Source organism: Rhincodon typus, chromosome 17 (assembly GCF_021869965.1).
Source record: "Rhincodon typus isolate 14 chromosome 17, sRhiTyp1.1, whole genome shotgun sequence".
Lineage (NCBI taxonomy): Eukaryota > Metazoa > Chordata > Chondrichthyes > Orectolobiformes > Rhincodontidae > Rhincodon > Rhincodon typus.
The window spans coordinates 997,904-1,016,402 of record NC_063348.1 but is presented as its reverse complement, the minus strand read 5'-3'; the positions used below and the strand labels follow the sequence as shown (position 1 = coordinate 1,016,402).

Here is an 18,499-nt window from a genome sequence, read left to right as displayed (position 1 = left end):
TGTTGGCTAGCAATTTGTGCTAGTCTTTGCTACCCTCTGGTGGCCCTGCTGTAAATTGCTCAATTCCCCTTTTCATTTACTTTTCCTCCTCTTTTCCCCTGTTTGCTCCCTCTTTGATAATCTTGCTCCCTCATTTTGCCCTGTTTACTCCCTCTCTTCCCCTCATTACCTCCTCTTTTATCCCCTTAACCCCTCTGACTATATCTTTTCCCCTCATTCCCTTCCTACAGTTTATCCCATCTTTCCCCCCTCTCCCTCTATATTTCCCCTTCTTTTCTCTTTTTACCCCCTTTTCCCTCTCTTCCCTCACTTTTCCCTCTCTTTATCTCCTTTTATGTCTCTTTAGTCTTTTTCTCCTTTGTGTTTTTTGAAGAAGTGAAGAAGAAGATTGATGAAGCAGAGTGATGGATGTTGTCTATATGGAACAAAAAAAAACGTTGCTGGAAAAGTTCAGCAGGTCTAGCAGCATCTGCGAAGAAAAATCAGATACAATGTTTCAGGTCCGGTGACCCGTCCTCAGAACTGAAGGTATAACCAGGAAAATGTCAGTTTATATGCAGACGATAGGGAAGGGGAGGGGGTAAGGAGTAAACAATACGTGGGGATAGAGCCCAAAGAGAGAGAAGAGCAGTTGGATAGACAATGGAGTTGATAACGATCTGGCTAGGAGGGTGAATTGCAAAGGAACCTCTGGTAAGTGGGAGGCCTTTAAAAGTGTGATAGCTGGAGTCTATATGTTCCTGTGAGGGTGAAAGACAAGATTGGCAGGACTAGAGGACCCTGAATGGCAAGATATATTGAGGCTTTGACCAGAAAAAAGAAGGAGGCATGGCTCAGGAACAGACAGCTGGGATCAAGGGAATCCCTGGAGGTATATAGGGGATACTGGAGTTTAGTGAGGAGGGCGAAAAGGGGGCATGAGATAACTTTGGCTGAGAAGATTAGGGTGAATCCAAAGAGATTCTTTAAGTAAATTAATGGAAAAAAGAATAACTAAAGAGAGAATAGAACCCCTCAAGGACCAAAGAGGACATGTATGTGTGGAACCGCAGGAGATGGGCGAGGTCCTCAATGAATATTTCTCTCTGTGTTTACCTTGGAGAAAGACATGAAGACTTTGGAACTTGGGGTAGTTACTGGCGATATGTTGGGGACAGTCTGTATCACAGTAGAGGAGGTGTTGGAAGTATTAGAATGTATGAAGGTGAATAAATCTCCTGGTCCTGATCAGATATATCCAAGAACTCTGCAAGAAGCTAGAGAAGAAATTGCGGGAGCCCTGGCTGATATATTTGCATCATCGTTAGCCATGGGTGAGGTCCCGGAAGACTGGAGGATAGCGAATGTTGCGCCCTTATTCAAAAAGGACTGCAAAGAAAAACCTGGGAATTATAGACCAGTAAATTAAACATCTGTGGTAGGTAAGTTACTTGAGAAGATTCTGAGGGATAAGATATACATGCATTTAGAAAGACAGGGTTTGATTAGGAGTAGTCAGCATGGCTTCGTGCGTGGGAGATCATGCCTCACAAATTTGTTAGAGTTTATTGATGAAATGACCAGGAAGACTGATGAGGATAGGGCGGTAGACGTAGTCTATATGGATTTCAGTAAGGTTTTTGATAAGGTTCCACATGGTAGGCTGCTCCAGGAAGAAGTGGAAAGCCCTAAGGCCATTCTGATGGTGTAAAAGGATTGCACATCCATGATAAAGAGGCGGTGGCTGGGCCTGCAAACTGGAAGTTCTGAAACTGGTGTAAAGTGTTAGAGGAATTACGCATATACATGGGTGGAAGAATTCAACGCATGTCTTGCCCGAGATTTATTAAGATGGGGATACAGAGAAATAAAGCTGAGACCTTTGCTGTGTACAAAACGTTCAGCATCGGAGAGCGGAAGCTTAGGTGGTGAATACTAAACAGGAGTTGGTGTTGGGGGAGGGAATGGATTCAGAAGGAAGGAGAGAAAGTTTCCAGAGGGCCATTGATATCTCTGAATTTTTTCATCTGTGTGCCTTGATGCCTGAAAGGAAAAGAAAAAATTTCTTGTTAGCACGACAAATGAGCTGGAGGATGAAGTGAAACTGTGAGCCAGCATGTTGCAATGCTGTTGGAGAAAAAAGGTCAAGAGTGTGCATGTGACGCTGCATGGCACTGAGTGTGGATCTCAGGATGCAGCGAGACCCGCTGTCTGTGGAACATTGAACTTCACAGAGATATCTGTGATCCTGGGTGGATTCAAAGCACGAGGGATGAAACTTCAGTTGGAATCCATGTCGGGTGAGTCTGAGCCGGAGGCAATCACTGAGGAATGTGATATGGTTAGGGAAATGAGTTTTAGCAAATACCTGGTCAAACACCAGGAATGACAGTGAAATTAATGTCAGTGGACAAGAAGAAAAGTTAAAATGGAAATCCCATCGGAGAGAGGGGCAGAACTTCTTCGAGGTTGGCATGCCTAGAAGAGATGTGGTAGTGAGTTAAATACTAAATAAAAACCGAAGGAACTGTATATGCTGTAAATCAGGAACAAAAACAGAAGTTGCTGGAAAAGCTCAGCAGGTCTGGCAGCATCTGTGAAGAAAAGTCAGAGTTAATGTTTCAGATCTGGTGACCCTTAGAACAAATGGTAGCTAGGAAAATGTCAGTTTATATGCAGAAGTTGTCCAAATGGACTTAGGCATTCGACAAGATTCCACATGGAAGACTGGTTGGCTAAGTTAGATCACATGGAATACTGGGAGAGCTAGCCATTTGGATACAAAATTAGCTCAGAGGTCGGAGATAGAGGGTGGTGGTGGAGGGTTGCTTTTTGGACTGGAGGCCTGTGACAAGTGGTGGGTCCACTGCTTTTTGTCATTTATATAAATTACTTGGATGTGAATATAGAAGGTATGGTTAGTAAGTTTGCAGATGAAACCAAAATTATGGTGTAGTGGACAGGGAAGGAGGTTATCTCAGAATACTACATCACATTGGGCGACACGGTGGCTCAGTGGTTAGCACTGCTGTTTCATAGCGCCAGGAACCTGGGTTTGATTCCAGCCTCGGGCGACTGTCTGTGTGGAGTTTGCACATTCTCCCCGTGTCTGCGTGGGTTTCCTCCGGGTGCTCCGGTTTCCTCCCACAGTCCAAAGATGTGCAGGTTAGGTGGATTGGCCATGCTAAATTGCCCGTAGTGTTCAGGGAGGTAGAGGGTGTATATTAGGTGGGTCATAGGGGAATGGATCTGGGTGGGATGCTCTGAGGTTCGGTGTGAACTTGTTGGGCCAAAGGGCCTGTTTCCACACTGTAGGGATTCTAATTCTAATTCATTGATCAGATGGGCCAATGGGCCAAGGAGTGGCAGATGGAGTTTAATTTAGATAAATGTGAGGTGCTACATTTGGTAAGACAAATCAGGGCAGGATTTATACACTTAATGGTAAGGTCCTGGGCAGTGTTACCGTACAAAGAGACCTTAGGGTGCAGGTTATTAGTTTTTTGAAAGTGGAGTTGCAGTAGACAGGGTAGTGAAGAAGGCATTTGGTACGCTTGTCTTTATTGGTCAGTGCATTGAGTATAGGAGATGGGAGGTCATGTTGCAGCTATACTGGAAATTGGTTAGGCCACTTTTGGAATGCTGCGTTCAATTCTGATCATCCTGCTATAGGAAAGATGTTGTTAAACTTGGAAGGGTTCAGAAAAGATTTACCAGGGTTGAAGGTTTGAGCTTTATGGAGAGACTGAATAGGCTAGGGCTATTTTCCCTGGAATGTCAGAGTCTGAGGGGTGACCTTATAGAGGTTTATAAAATCATAAGAGGCATGAATAGGGTGAATAGCCAAGGTCTTTTCCCTGGGTAGGGAGTCCAAAACTAGAAGCCTTAGGATTAAGGTGACAGGGGAAAGATTTAAAAAGGACCTCAGGGGCAACTTTTTCATGCAGAGGGTGGTCCATGTATGGAATGAGCTGCCAGAAGAGGTGGTAGAGGCTGATACAATTACAAAATTTAAAAGGCACCTGGATGGTTACATGAATAGGAAGGGTTAAGAAGAATATGGGCCAAATTAATTTAGGATATCTGGTTGGCATGGAAAAGTTGGACCAAAGGTTCTGTTTCAATGCTGTACATCTCTATGACTCTATGTGCGTAATTCCATAAAGGCTTTCCCTGTCCTTTCAGTTCTATCATTTCTAATTGCATGAAATGGTCTATTAACCAAGAGCTCACGTTAACTAAAAGAAAAATCTCAATTCATGACAACAACTTTTATATGTATAAGGTGCCTTTGGAATAGTCAGATGACACAAGTGGGAGGGGATGGCCCAGTGGTATTATCGCTGGACTGTTAATCCAGAGACCAAGATAACATTCTGGGGACCCGGGTTTGACTATCACCACGGCAGATTGTAGAATTTGAATTCAATAAACATCTGGAATTAAGAGTCAAATGATATTGGGTGACACAGTGGTTCAGTGGTTAGCACTGCTGCCTCACAGTGCTAGGGACCCAGGTTTGATTCCAGCCTCAGGCGACTGTCTGTGTGGAGTTTGCACATTCTCCCCGTGTCTGCATGGGCTTCCTCCGGGTGCTCTGGATTTCCCCCCCACATTCCAAAGTTGTGCAGGTTAGGTGGATTGACCATACTAAATTGCCCGTGGTGTTTAGGGATGTGTAGATTAGGGGATGGATCTGGGGGGGATGCTGTGAGGGTTGGTGTGGACTTGTTGGGCCGAAGGGCCTTTTTCCACACTGTAGGGATTCTATTATTTAAATTCATATCCAACATACACGTATACCTTGAATGCAAAACGCTGGTCAACTAGAAAGGTTTTAGGGAGCATCTTAATGATACTGGAGAGGGACAGGTAGGGAGAGAAGTCTAAAACTTGCATCCTTGGCAACTAAAAGCACAGCTTCCAAGCAAAGACATTTAAATTGGAAGAGCACAACAGACCAAAGTTCAGAGAAAGCAGATATTTCAAAAGTTTTAAATGATCAAAACTGAGGTATACACTGGAGACTGTGTTAGTGCCAGCACTATCCCTGCACAGACAGGGTCAGTCCTGGCACAGACTGGGCGTGTACCAGCACAGTCAGGGCCAGTCCAGGCATAGACAGGGTCAGTCCAGGCACAGTCTGGTTTAGTGCCAGCTCAGATTGGGTCAGTCCCAGCACAGACGGGGTCAGTCTCTGCATAGGCTGGATCTGTCCTGGCACAAATTGGCTCAGTCCCGGCACAGACTGGGTCAGTCTCTGCACAGAGTGGATCTATCCTGGCACAGACTGGGTCAGTCCAAGCACAGAAAGGGTGCAGCAGGAGATAGTGGCACGTAGACGTAGTCACTGTATGAGTAATCCAGAACCACAAACCAATAGTCTGGATACTTGATTTCAAATCAAACTGTGGCTGATGGTGTAATTTTAATGCAGTAAACTCTCAAAGAAAAAAATCCTGACCCTAACGGGATCATATTGATGTTGTAAAAACACTGATATCTCCTGAAGAAAACCTATCATTTTTACCGGTTCTGGTTTATTCTGGAAAAACACATGATATTCATGAAGAGTCAGCTTTGTTTTGTGAAAGGGAAATTAAACTTAACTAATTTATTCATATTGTTCAAAGGAGTAACATGTTCTGTTGACAAAGGGGTGGCCCATTGATATACTTGGATTTCCAGAAGATACTTGACAAGACTCCACGCAAATGGTCATGGCTGAATTTACCTGACTGACAAACTCAATTTAAAATAAAACACTCACCACATTTCTGTATTTAACAAGTCAATAACTGTTTATTATGAATAAAACATCTTTAAACAATGGTTTGGTCATTTATAACACACTATAACTTAATCTCTACCTCTTCTTTAAACCCCTCTCTCACAAGCAGACAGCCACACAAAGACAGCCAAGGGAGGAAAAGGAAAATAATTTGGGGAATTACAATTCTATAGCACCAGTCCAGGTCTCAGGAGGAGATGAGTTGTTGTTTTTCAGCTTCTTCCAATTCCTTTCTGTTCTTTGCTGTTGCCATGAGGTTGTTTACAAGATGATGCTGTCTTTTATTCATTGGTTAGAAATTCATCTTTCACTGTCTTTTGAAGGCATCATTTTTCTCTAATAGCAAATTTGCTGTTGAAGGTTGAGTAGAAGCTAACCGTTACTGGAGACTTTCTCTCCCTATCTCTCTGTCTTCTCTCTCACATTCTCTCCCCCCACCCCACCCCCATCCATTCATGTGCTGACATCAGAAGCAGAGATTTTGTTACTTGCTGTTAGCAAACTGAATTGTCTGCTGCACTAGCCTCACACATGGTCATCTGGTCAGCAGCCCATTGTTGTCAGACAGTTGCCCCTCCTCTCTTCCATAGTTTACAATATGCTCCGTTAAAAATGACTTTTTTAAACTGCACCATCTTTTTGCACAGACTCCTTGGTTTTAAGCAGTACTTTCCTTTTTTATTTTGTTTCTTTTTAGACAGTGGTGTAATAAAGTGGGCTTTTGGCCATGATGAAAGATGCACAATGATGCAGAGAGGTTACATGAGTAGGTGAAAATCTGGCAGGTAGAATACAATTGGGAAAACATGAAGCTATTCACTCTGGCAGGAAAAATAAAGAAGTGGAATATTATTTAAATGGAGAATGACTGCAGAATTCCAAACTGCAGAGGGATTGAAGTGTTTGTATTATGTGAATGTGTTTGAGATAAAGGGTTTATAGCTTAGTTGTTAATCGGTTTTGCAACTTGCTTTAGGAGTAAGTTTTGTTCATTGGAAACAGATTAATTTTGAGCTTATTAAATAAGCCTGTTGCAAGTGCCCTTTATTCTGAATAACAGTTGACAAGGGAATCAAATGGCCATTTCAGTGACTGCATTATCACATTTATACTTACAATATGACTAGTGGAATAGTGGCTCCAGGTCACTATGTCATCTGGGGGCTCAATCAGTGTGGAATCTTGGAGACAGATAATGGTGAACTTGACTGTGTGAGGGAAATATTTGCTAAAGGATAGACAGATAGATACCAGGTTACTTATATTATGAAAGTGAAATGGCACTGGAAGTATTTTAAAACCTCCCTCCAGTGGAACAAGCAATCCCTGATTGGTTTACATGAGTTAACAAAGGTGAAGCAAATAGAGTAACAAGGAGGTTAAAGGTGGAAAAGCTAAGGAAGCAGAGATAACTGACGTACTATCATGGATTTGATTTGGTGGAAATACAAAAGATTGATAAGGATGAGGTGAAGTATGTTTTCCCCTCTTGTTGGTTCCCTCACCGTTTGCTGCAGACTCACTCCAACTGCAATGACCTTTAGGACCTGACCAGTGTGTTCAGTAGTGCTACTGCTAAGCCACTCTTGGTGATGGGCATTGAAATCCCCCACCCAGAGTACATTTTGCAAGCATGCCATGCTCAGTGCTTCCTCCAAGTGTTGTTCAACATGGAGAAGTACTGATTCGTCATCCAAGGGAGGACGGTACATGGTAATCAGCAGGAGCTTTCCTTACCCATGATTAACCTGATGCCATGAGACTTCATGGGGTCAGGCATCAATGTTGAGGATTTTCAGGGCAACTCCCTCCTGACTGTATACCACTCTGTCATCACCTCTGCTGAGTCTGACCTGCTGGTGGGACAGGAGATATCCAGGGATTGTGATGGTGGTGTCTGGGACATTGAGTGTAGGATATGATTCTATGAGTATGACTATGTCAGGCTATTGCTTGACTAGTCTGTGACACAGCTCTCCCAATTTTGGCACTAGTCCCCAGATATTAGTAAGGAGGATTTGCAGGGTCAATGTGGCTGTTTCTTCCATTGTCGTTTGTGGTCTCTAGGTTGAAACTATCCAGTTTCATTTCTTTGTTGAAACTTCATAGCGATTGATACAATGAGTGGCTTGCTAAGTCATTTCAGAGAGCATTTGAGAGTCTACCACATTGCTGTGGGTCTGGAGTCATTCCTACGTAAACTCAGTAGATTTTTTTACAGGAAACTAGTGAACTAGATGAGCTTTTAATTCCAGACAATTATTCAATCCAGTTTCACCACCTGCTGTGGGGAGAGTGGTAACAAGCATTAATCTGGGGCTCAGGATTATTAGTCCAGTAAATTACCACCATGCCACCACCTCATTCTATTTTTATCTCTGTCTGTCTCTGTGTGCCTCTCTCTGTCTCTGTAGGTCTGTCTGTGTGCCTTTGCTTGTACACAGATGTAGCTGTCTCTCTCTGTGTCTGCCTGTGTAACTCTGGCTGTACCTGTAGCTGCATCTTGTTCTTTATCTGTGTAGCTTTGCATGTACCTCTGCTTGCCTCTGACTCTCTGCATGTTTGTACCTCTGCCTTTCCTTGTCTGTCTGTATTTTTGTCTATCACTCGGTCCAGGTGTAGCTCTGCCTGTACTTCTGTCTGCCTCTCACTTTGTTTATCCATGTAGCTCAGCCTGTACTTCTGTCTGCCTCTCACTTTGTTTATCCATGTAGCTCAGCCTGTACATCTGCTTTGTCCCTCTGTGCCTGTCTGCCCGGGTGTCCTCTGCCTGTGTATCAGCCTTGCTGTGTATTAGTCTGAGTATTCCGCCAGTTGCTGATCTCTGGTTCGCTCTCAGCGCAGTGACAGGCTCTGACGTGCACGACCCTGAATTTAAATGTTCGGGACCCGATACTGAAGGTTGTTCTGGGCCAGCGGGAGCGGAGCGAGTTTAACTAATTGGAGCGGAATGCCAGAAGCCGGGAGAAAGCCGGGTGAGAACCTGTGGGATGGAGGGTCAGTGTCCAGGGAGCGGACAGGGTGGTGGAGAAGGGCTTTCCACAATGAAGTCATGTGTTTTCAAACTGAGAGTTGAACTTGCGCTAGCCGGTTTGACCGGGGGTTCCGGAAGGAGGATTGGTGATATGTTGCAGTACAGCCCAAAGGCTCGCTGTCATCGGGGTTGTTCAGATACCCCCTACCCTACCAGACAGCTCTCCTTTGACAAACTCTCTTACTGCTTCCAATCTGCAGAGTCCCACATCCAGAAAAACAGCCAGCCCTGAAGTTGCTATACCCCTGACAACATTTCAGCAATAGTGCTGAAGACTTATGCTCCAGAACTTGCTGCTCCCTTAGCTAAGCTACAACACTAGCAGCTACCTGGCAATGTGACTGATGATTGCATCATGTTCAGCACCATTTGTGTCTCCTCAGATACTGTTCAAATTCAACAAGATCTGGAGAATAACTCGGCTTGGGCGGACAAGCGGCAAGTAAATTTGCGCCACACACTAGCAACATCCTGGGGCTTACCACTGACCAGAAACTGAACTGGGCTGTCCACATAAACATAGTGGCTTTAAGAACAGATCAGAATCTAGCAATACTGCGATGAGTAACGCGCCACCTGATTCCCAAAAGCCCATCCACCATCTACAAGGCACAAGTCAGGAGTGTGATGGAATACTCCCCACTTGCCTAGATGGGTGCAGCTCCAATAATGCTCAAGTAGCTTAAAACCATCCAGGACAAAGCAGCCGGCTTGATTGGCACTACATCCACAAACATCCACTCCCTTCACCATCGATGCTCAGTAGCAGCAGTGTGTACTATCTACAAATCTGCACTGCCCAAATTCACTAAGACAGCAAATTCCAAACCCATAACCATTTCCATCTAGAAGGATAAAGGCAGCAGATTAATGGGAGCACTACCATTTGCAAGTTCCCTCCAAACCGCTCCCCATCCTGACTTGGAAACACAGGCAATCCCTCTTTGTGAACTGTTTCTGTTCTTGTGTCCCATCGCAAGTTGATTTTACACAAGTCAGAAACCATTTTAGGTCAATATAAGATAGCCATTCTTTGAGTGCAGGAAATGTTCATATGCTGTATCTTTAAAATATATACCCATGTATGGGATTGTTTGTAAGTACAAACATTCGTAAGTCGGACTGTCTCTATATCATCATTCCTTCAGGATCAAAATTCTGGAATTCCCTCCCTAACAGCATTGTGGGTCTGCCTACAGCGCATGAACTGCAGTGGTTCAAGAAGGCAGCTCACCACCACCTTTTCGAGGGAAACTAGTGACAGGCAATAAAAATTGCTGACCCAGCCAGTGACATCCAGCTCCTGTGAATGAACAATGTTAGCAGTCAGTAGGATGACAATGTTTTTAACATTATTAATTCTCCTCTCCATCGTGCAAGCACTGAAGCTTCGAGTGGCTGCAGACTCCATATCTCCCAGTTTGGGCTGCTCCCTTCTGAGTAGTTAAAGCCTCTGGGGTATTACACTTGGGGGGCAGTGAGACAAGGAGATCAGTCATTTAATGGTTAAACAGAATGATTCTTAATATGGAAAAATCCAATCCAACTCGTACTTAAAGTTTCTCTGGAGTATCTCCCATTCCAGACCTGGGATGTGACAATTCAGAATCTGAAATACCTGCTACATTGCTGGTGGAGGAGAGTCCGAGGGATGCCAGAGGGATGAGAGTGAGTTCATGGGTGGATATGGAAGACAATGAGTGGGAGGGGAGGAGAGAGGGGTGGGAAAGGTAATTGAGTAGGGAGAGGAGAGTGCCAGGTAGGTTGACAGTGCAGACATGTGGGGGTGTCTATGTGTGTGGGGATCTGCATGTTGGAGGGTGTTCTGTACGTGTGGGTTAGAAATAGACAGGCTGCTGGTAGTGAGGGTGTGAGGCTGAGCACTGTCGTTGGAGTGAGCATCTTTCTGGAAACCTGTGTCTCTCGTGTCCCACCTCCCTCTCCCCCTGCTCAGCTCCCTCCTTCACGAAGAAGCCACGGAGCACAGTGTTCAACGTGGGCAGTGATGCCACATTCACGGCGGAGACAGAGAAAGGGGTGGCAAAGGTGAGATGGCAGCGGCATGGTGCGGACATGGCAGCGAGTGAGCGATGGACCATCAGTTCAGAAGGCACCAAGCACACCCTAACCATCCATGCAGTGAGCAGCCTTGACAGCGGAGTCTACACAGTCATTGCGGGAAGCTCAAAGGTCAAATTTGAGCTGAAGGTCAAGGAGCCAGGTTAGTGTGCAATACAGAGAACAGCAGCAACAATGTAGGCTACTGGGGAATAGTAATGACCAAGGAAGCTAGAAAAAAAATTTGCTCCTCTTGAGATAGATGGGATTTAGGCTTGATTTAACCTGACCTTTAGTCTGTGTCTGATGGGACAGAATAGAGGAAGCTTTCATTTCAGTTTAAAAGAGTAGAGATGCTCTACTTTCAGCTTAAAAGAAAAGAGAGCATTTTACTTACAGTTTTAGAGAATAGAGGCAGCTTTACTCTGTATTTAACCCGGTGCTGTCCCTATCCTGGGAGCATTTGAAGAGGACAATATCAAGAGAGCTTTACTTGCAGTTGACTTTCAGTTTAAAAGAGTGGAGGAAGCTTTACTCTGTGTCTAACCCTGTGTTGTCCTGGTCCTGGGAATGTTTGATGGAGAGAGTGTAGAGAAAGCTTTACTTTCTTTTTAAAAGAGTAGGGGCAGTTTTCTTTTCTTTAGTTTAAAAGAATAGGTGGAGCTTACTTTGCAGAAATGGCAGAGTCTGGCCTGTGAGGGGTTCCTGAGCCATGTTGAGTTAGTGAGCAGGGTATGGGGTTTATGAAGGTTCATAGTTGAGTCTGTGATGCTGGGCGACGTAAGTTTTGGTAAAGAAAAGGTACTTCAGTGAATGTTGAATGACTAGAGAAACTGGGATTGTTCTCCTTACAGCAGCGGAGCTGTGGGAGATTGAAAATTCCTAAGGGGTTTTGGTGGTGTAACTAGAATATGGAGGTGGTGCAGTTTCTAATACCAGAAGACATGTAAAGTGATTGTCAAAAGTAAGGAGGATATTTTGACATGGAAACCTGATGTGATGATCTGGAATTCCCTGCCTGTAATAGCTGAGAATCAGATCCTTTCCTGAGGAGGAACAGTTTATCAGGAAGATATGAGAAAAGTACAATTAATGGGATAGCTGTCTGAACCAACACAGTGTATAGTGAGGAATCAAGTCCTGGATTGTTCTGTAACAATACAGCAGGATATTGAATGTTAACTGGGCGATGCATCTCCTGCCCTCTGGTTATTCAGCAGCAATGTCTGGTGTGTAAATTAGGAAGGACAGCCAGGAAGTTGCTTTCTGCTTCTGGGACATGTGCTATATTCTGAGAACTGAGGAATGTCACCAGAGTTGGAAAAGAGAGCAATGTGCGTTGCAGTTATTCATAGTTCAAACAATGACCATTAATAGCTTGTATCATGGGAGAAGAGGAGGGGGCTGCACTGATTAGGCAGGGGGAGGGTGGCGGTGACTAAGGTCACCAGCAGCTTGAGAGCATGTCCCAAACATTTCCCCTTCCACTCCATCTAAACGCCCTTCTCCCAAATATGGAAAAAAATACTGCCAGACAGTTAGCTCAGGAGTTCCACTCATTAACAGATTCGGTGTTCAGAATTAACAGTTCCCCAGGAGTGGATCATAGACTGGAATCTAATCGAAGGGTTCAAAGTGGTTTATATATAGAATAACAGATATCCAGGAGTGACTTACAGACTGGAATCCAATCGAGGGGTTTGGGTGGTTTATATATAGAATAACAGATATCGAGGAGTGAGTTACAGCCTGGAATCTAATCAAGGGATTTGGGGTGGTCTATGTATGGAATATTAGATGCCTGGGCGTGAGTCATAGCCTGGAATGTAGGGGGTTCAAAGTTTTCGATATATTTTCACGATTGGTGCCTTTATATCTTGCTGTGCTATTCACCTCAATGAAGGAGGAATTCCATATTCTCATCAGTCTCTGGTTCAAGCAGTTCCTCCTGAATTCCCTGTTGGATTTATTTGTTACTATTTTGTATTTATTAGTGTGTATTATTTCTGATTTGAACTCTTCCACTTATGGAGGTATTCTTTCTGTGCACTGTCATGGTTAAAATGGGATTGGGGTGAATGTGAATTGGGAAAACTTTTGTCTCAGATTTGAGACAATGATGGATTGTTTCATTTACCCCTTTTCCTTTACCAAAGAAGACTGAAGGCTGTTCCCCAGACCCTAGTTTACAGATTACACTTATAGTAAAATCAACCCACAGCAAAAACATTTAAGATGAAATCAGGTTTATTATATTAAAAAAAATCAGCATGCTGGTGGATTGTTTCACGATGCCATTCACACACGAGGACTCAGGAAATTCAGGAAGACAGGACAGGCAACCAGAGCAATTGCAAAATACAAGTACAAATTACAAGCTATTAAAACTAAATTCATGAGAGATACACCTTCCCAGAGGTCAGTGTCCAATAATTGTTTTCTTGGTGATTTGGGCTCAGTGCTTCACCTTCTTACAGCTGAAGTGTAGGCTTCTTTCTGTACTGCAATTTAGGGACAGAAATAAAATGTCAGAGGTAGGCTATTGACTCATGAAGTCCTGCTTGCCCTTTAGAGGTTAAACAGTAATTGACTTAAATCCCAGAATTATGCATGTCAGAAATTATACCAGTTCAGATTCCAGAACAGGCATTTCAGGATCCGATGGCCTGTCATCCATATGGATATGGATTTGGATAGATTTGGTGTATGGGGTAAAAGTGATGAAGTTTAACGCAGATAATTGTGAGGTTATCCAATTTGGTCAGTGGAATAGAAAGGCAATTATCTCAATGGAGAGAAATGTTTGAGTGTTTTGGTGCAGAGATCTGGATGTCCTTGTGCATGAATCATAGAAAACTAATGTGCAGATAATAATGAAGACAAATGGAATATTGGCACTTATTGCTAAAGGATAAGAGTTTTAAAAACAAAAGGACAGAAATGTTGCTCCAACTGCAAAAGGCATTAGTGAGACCATACCTGGAGTATTGCATACAATTTTGGTCCCTTTCCTTGATGTGGGATGTAGTAGCATCAGAGGAGGTTCACTACACTGATCCCAGAGATGAGGGAAAAGTCAGTCAGTCTGCAACGTCTGAGAAAACACAGTTAACCTATTACATCCAGTGAGGTCTCTTCAGTCTGGAATGTACTCTCTGAGAATGTGGTGGAGACAGGTTCACTTGAGGCTTCTAAGAGGGTGTTGGACAGCTATTGGAGCAATGTGAACAGAGGAGAATGGTCTTCAGTCAGAATGCTCATTGAGAAAGCTGGTGCAGAGACAATGGACTAAATGGACATTTTCTACACTGTAACAATTCTCATTGTACAAAGACTAGTTCAGAGGCTATTCGCTCATGCTGTCTTGCTCAACATGTTTTCATATATGCTAGAAAGTAGAAAGGTGGATTTTATTTGAAATGAAACGTTTGTTATCTGCTGTTCTACACCTGCTTTGCCTCTCTGTGTGTGTGTGTGTGTGTGTCTAACACCCCTCAGCTCCTCTCTCTCATTCAGAGACCCACATCCTCCTTGCAGCCCTGCTCATTCTGACACTCGGTGTTTTCCAGTTTGAATTCCCAGTCACAGAACAGCTTTGCGTATACGGTTATACAGACTGTCACTCACTCCGAGTTGAACCCAGACCTTGGACTAACTCCCTTGATCTCTGCTTATGGAATGGAGCTGTGCTGTCAGTAAGAGACAGGAGACACTGAGCTGTAACTGTCCTGTACCTTCACAGAGGACAGTGGATGTGGCTCATTACCTCCAGGGGAAGCAGAACAAAAACCGACAAGAGATGCACAGACAGGTGAGAGGGGAAATGGGGTTAGAGGGAGGATTTAGGTGAGGGTGTGGGAGGGGTGGTGGGGGTTGTTCGACAGAGGGGGAGAGTTTGAGGTTGGCGCTGAGTGTGGATGGGGAGGAATGGAGAAAGGGGATAAGGTTACTCGTGCTGCCATACTAGTGAATACAGGAACAGATGGACAGAGCAGATGATTGTGTGGCTGAGGAGTTAGTGCAGGAGGAAGGGTTTTGGATTCCTGTGTCACTAGGACCGTTCCTGTAAGGCCAGTTAGTGTCACTTGAGCTGGAATGGGCTTAGCACCCTTACTGGGTTTTGGGGTGGGGGCATTTGCACACACTGTTAGTGGGGGTTTCAGCAAATTTCCCAGTGGATGGGAGAGGCAGTGGTGGTTCAGGAGGGAGTGATACACAAATTAATATAGAAGAAGAACGAACCAGATCAGCCTGGCTGGCCAGGTGAATATAGTCAAGCTTACACACGAGGGAGGGAGATAGAAAGCCTATATTGATGCAAGGAGTCCTGGGAGTAAGGTAGATGAGTTGAGAATGTTGATTACCCCATTGTGATGTGTTATCATTACTATCACAGAGACATGGCTGAGGGAAGGGCAGAACTGGCAGCTGAGCGTTCCAGGGTATCAAATCTTCAGGCGAGAAGAGGGAGGGGTGGGTCAATGTAAAAGAGGAAGTGGCATCACAATATTGGGCAAGAAGAGAATGACTGCAATCAGTAAGAATGACATCTTAAAGGCTTCTCAACTGAGGCTGTACAGGTAAACAAAATAAAAGGGGCAAGTCACTTTGAGGGTTTTACAGACCCCTAAACAGTCAGGGAGAGATAGAACATAGAACATAGAACATTACATCGCAGCACAGGCCCCTCTGCCCTCGATGTTGCGCCGACCTGTGAAACCAATCTGAAGCCCATTTAACCTAAACTATTCCATTATCATCCATATGTTTATCCAATGACCATTTAAATGCCCTTAAATTTGACGAGTCTACTACTTTTGCAGGCAGGGCATTCCACGCCCTTATACTCTCTGAGTAAAGACCCTACCTCTGACATCTGTCCTATATCTATCACCCCTCAATTTAAAGCTATGTCCCCTCGTGCTAGCCATCACCATCCGAGGAAAAAGGCTCCCACTATCCACCCTATCTAATCCTCTGATCTTCTTGTATGTCTCTATTAAGTCATCTCTTAACTTTCTTCTCTCTAACGAAAACAGCCTCAAGTCCCTCAGCCTTTCCTCATAAGACCTTCCCTCCCTACCAGGCAACATCCTGGTAAATCTCTTCTGCACCCTTTCCAATGCTTCCACATCCTTCCTATAATGCAGTGACCAGAACTGTACGCAATACTCCAAGTGCGGCCGCACCAGAGTTTTGTACAGCTGCAACATGACCTCATGGCTCCAAAACTCAATCCCTCTACCAATAAAACCTAACATACCGTATGCCTTCTTAACAACGCTATCAACCTGGGTGGCAACTTTCAGTGATCTATGCACATGGACACCGAGATCTCTCTGCTCATCCACACTACCAAGAATCTTACCATTAGCCCAGTACTCTGTATTCCTGTTACTCCTTCCAAAGTGAATCACCTCACACTTTTCCGCATTAAACTCCATTTGCCACTTCTCAGCCCAGCTCTGCAGCTTATCTATGTCCCTCTGTAACCTACAACATCCTTCCGCACTATCCACAACTCCACCGAAAATGGTGTCATCCGCAAATTTACTAACCCATCCTTCTACGCCCTCATCCAGGTCATTTATAAAAATGACAAACAGCAGTGGCCCCAAAACAGATCCTTGAGGTACACCACTAGTAACTGAACTCCAGGATGAACATTTCCCATCAACCACCACCCTCTGTCTTCTTACAGCTAGCCAATTTCTGATCCAAACCGCTAAATCACCCTCAATCCCATGCCTCCGTATTTTCTGCAATAGCCTACCATGGGGAACCTTATCAAACGTTTTACTGAAATCCATATACTCCACATCAACCGCTTTACCCACATCCACCTGTTCGGTCACCTTCTCAAAGAACTCAATAAGGTTTGTGAGGCACAACCTACCCTTCACAAAACCGTGTTGACTATCCCTAATCAAATTGTTCCTTTCTAGAGGATTATAAATCCTATCTCTTATAATCCTTTCCAACACTTTACCCACAACCAAAGTAAGGCTCACTGGTCTATAATTACCAGGGTTGTCTCTACTCCCCTTCTTGAACAAGGGGACAACATTTGCTAGTCTCCAGTCTTCTGGCACTATTCCTGAAGACAATGACGACATAAAGATCAAAGCCAAAGGCTCTGCAATCTCCTCTGTAGCTTCCCAGAGAATCCTAGGATAAATCCCATCCGGCCCAGGGGACTTATCTATTTTCACACCTTCCAGAATTGCTAACACCTCCTCCTTATGAACCTCAATCCCGTCTAGTCTAATAGCCTGTATCTCAGTATTCTCCTCGACAACATTGTCGAGATAAAAGGGCAGAGATGTCAGAGATTCTCAGGGGAGTGTAAAAATGGGTAAAAGTAGAATCAACATAGTCCCAGAGTGCTGCTCCCTCATCAGAGAGCAACGACTGGTGGTGAGTTTAACATCAGGGTCACCACACCTCAGGCGAGGTTGCGTAGTTGGGACATTTATGGTAACATCGACCTGGATGGGAAAAGCAACTAACCTGACACTCATGGTGCAGAGGAGACCATTCTGTGCATCATATCTGTGCTGGGTCTAGCCTTTCTCAGTGAGGCTCACAGCTCTGTCTATAAAACCAAATGTGAGGACATGGTCCTCCCAAGGAACATGAGCTGTCATTTCTCTCATTGTATCGGCAGCCTCTGTCACCGGGAATGTTTCATCAACAGCCAGCAGAGAGGCAGCAGCTGGAGAGCTGAGCGGACAGAAGGTTCCAGAATCTCACAGCACGGATCAGGAAGTGTGTGACAGCGAGAAAGTTCCAGCGTCTTCTGGAACAGCCCTGAAGAGGGGCAGTGTCGAGGGGGCATCTTCCCAAGCTGGTGTTCCCTTGTTTCTGGAAAGACCCCAGTCTGGGACAGTGACTGTCGGTAAGGAGTGAACATAGGGACTGTTAGTTTAGGACAGTCCAACTTGCACCCCTTATCCCTTAGCCCATACCTACACCCTATACCTCTTATCCCAAACCTAATACCCTCCTACTCCAATATGCCCCTTACCCCCATACCCACTCCCTACACCCCATATCCATACCCTACACCCCTTAACCCCATGCCGATTTTCCCCTTACCCCGTACACACACCCTATACCCCTTAGCCCCACACTCACACCCTACACCACTTGCCCCTACACCCCTTACCCCCCTTAGCCACACCATATACCCTGACCCATACCCCAACACCCCATTAACCACACCCTATACCCCTTAGCCCCATGCCCTGACACCCACATACCCACACCCCATAGCCCAATACCCTTTTACCTACATACCCACACCATAGCCCCACCTCACCAATCCCATACCCTCTCTCCATACAAACACTTGACCGAAGACCATCATCCCACTCTATAACCCCACCCCATTTCCCAGACACCTACACCCATATGCAATCCCCATATACTCTCTTCACTCGCTCACCTCTTGCTTTGTTACTCCTGTGCCCTGGGTCATGGTGTCTAGCACTCAGTCCTCACACACACACTTCATACTGCCCTCACGTCCTCCTCTTGCCCCACCACCCCTGCTTGTTCCCAAATGCCCCCACTCCCCCAGCCCCCTCCCCCATTCATTCCCAAACGTCCTTACTACTCCCATTCCCAAATACCCT

The 18,499-nt window shown here is 44.8% G+C and overlaps 1 protein-coding gene across 1 annotated transcript in view; it reads left to right on the top strand.

Annotated features, from left to right (window-relative positions):
* Window positions 1–8,720: 8,720 nt before the first annotated feature.
* The window catches only part of mybpc3 (myosin binding protein C3), a 64,947-nt gene continuing 55,168 nt past the window's right edge, over window positions 8,721–18,499 (top strand). Inside the window, exons 1-4 of the mRNA XM_048607273.1 lie at window positions 8,721–8,745; window positions 10,759–11,025; window positions 14,605–14,673; window positions 17,530–17,760. Coding sequence (XP_048463230.1) covers window positions 8,721–8,745; window positions 10,759–11,025; window positions 14,605–14,673; window positions 17,530–17,760 — 592 coding nt within the window. The remainder of the gene's footprint in view (window positions 8,746–10,758; window positions 11,026–14,604; window positions 14,674–17,529; window positions 17,761–18,499) is intronic.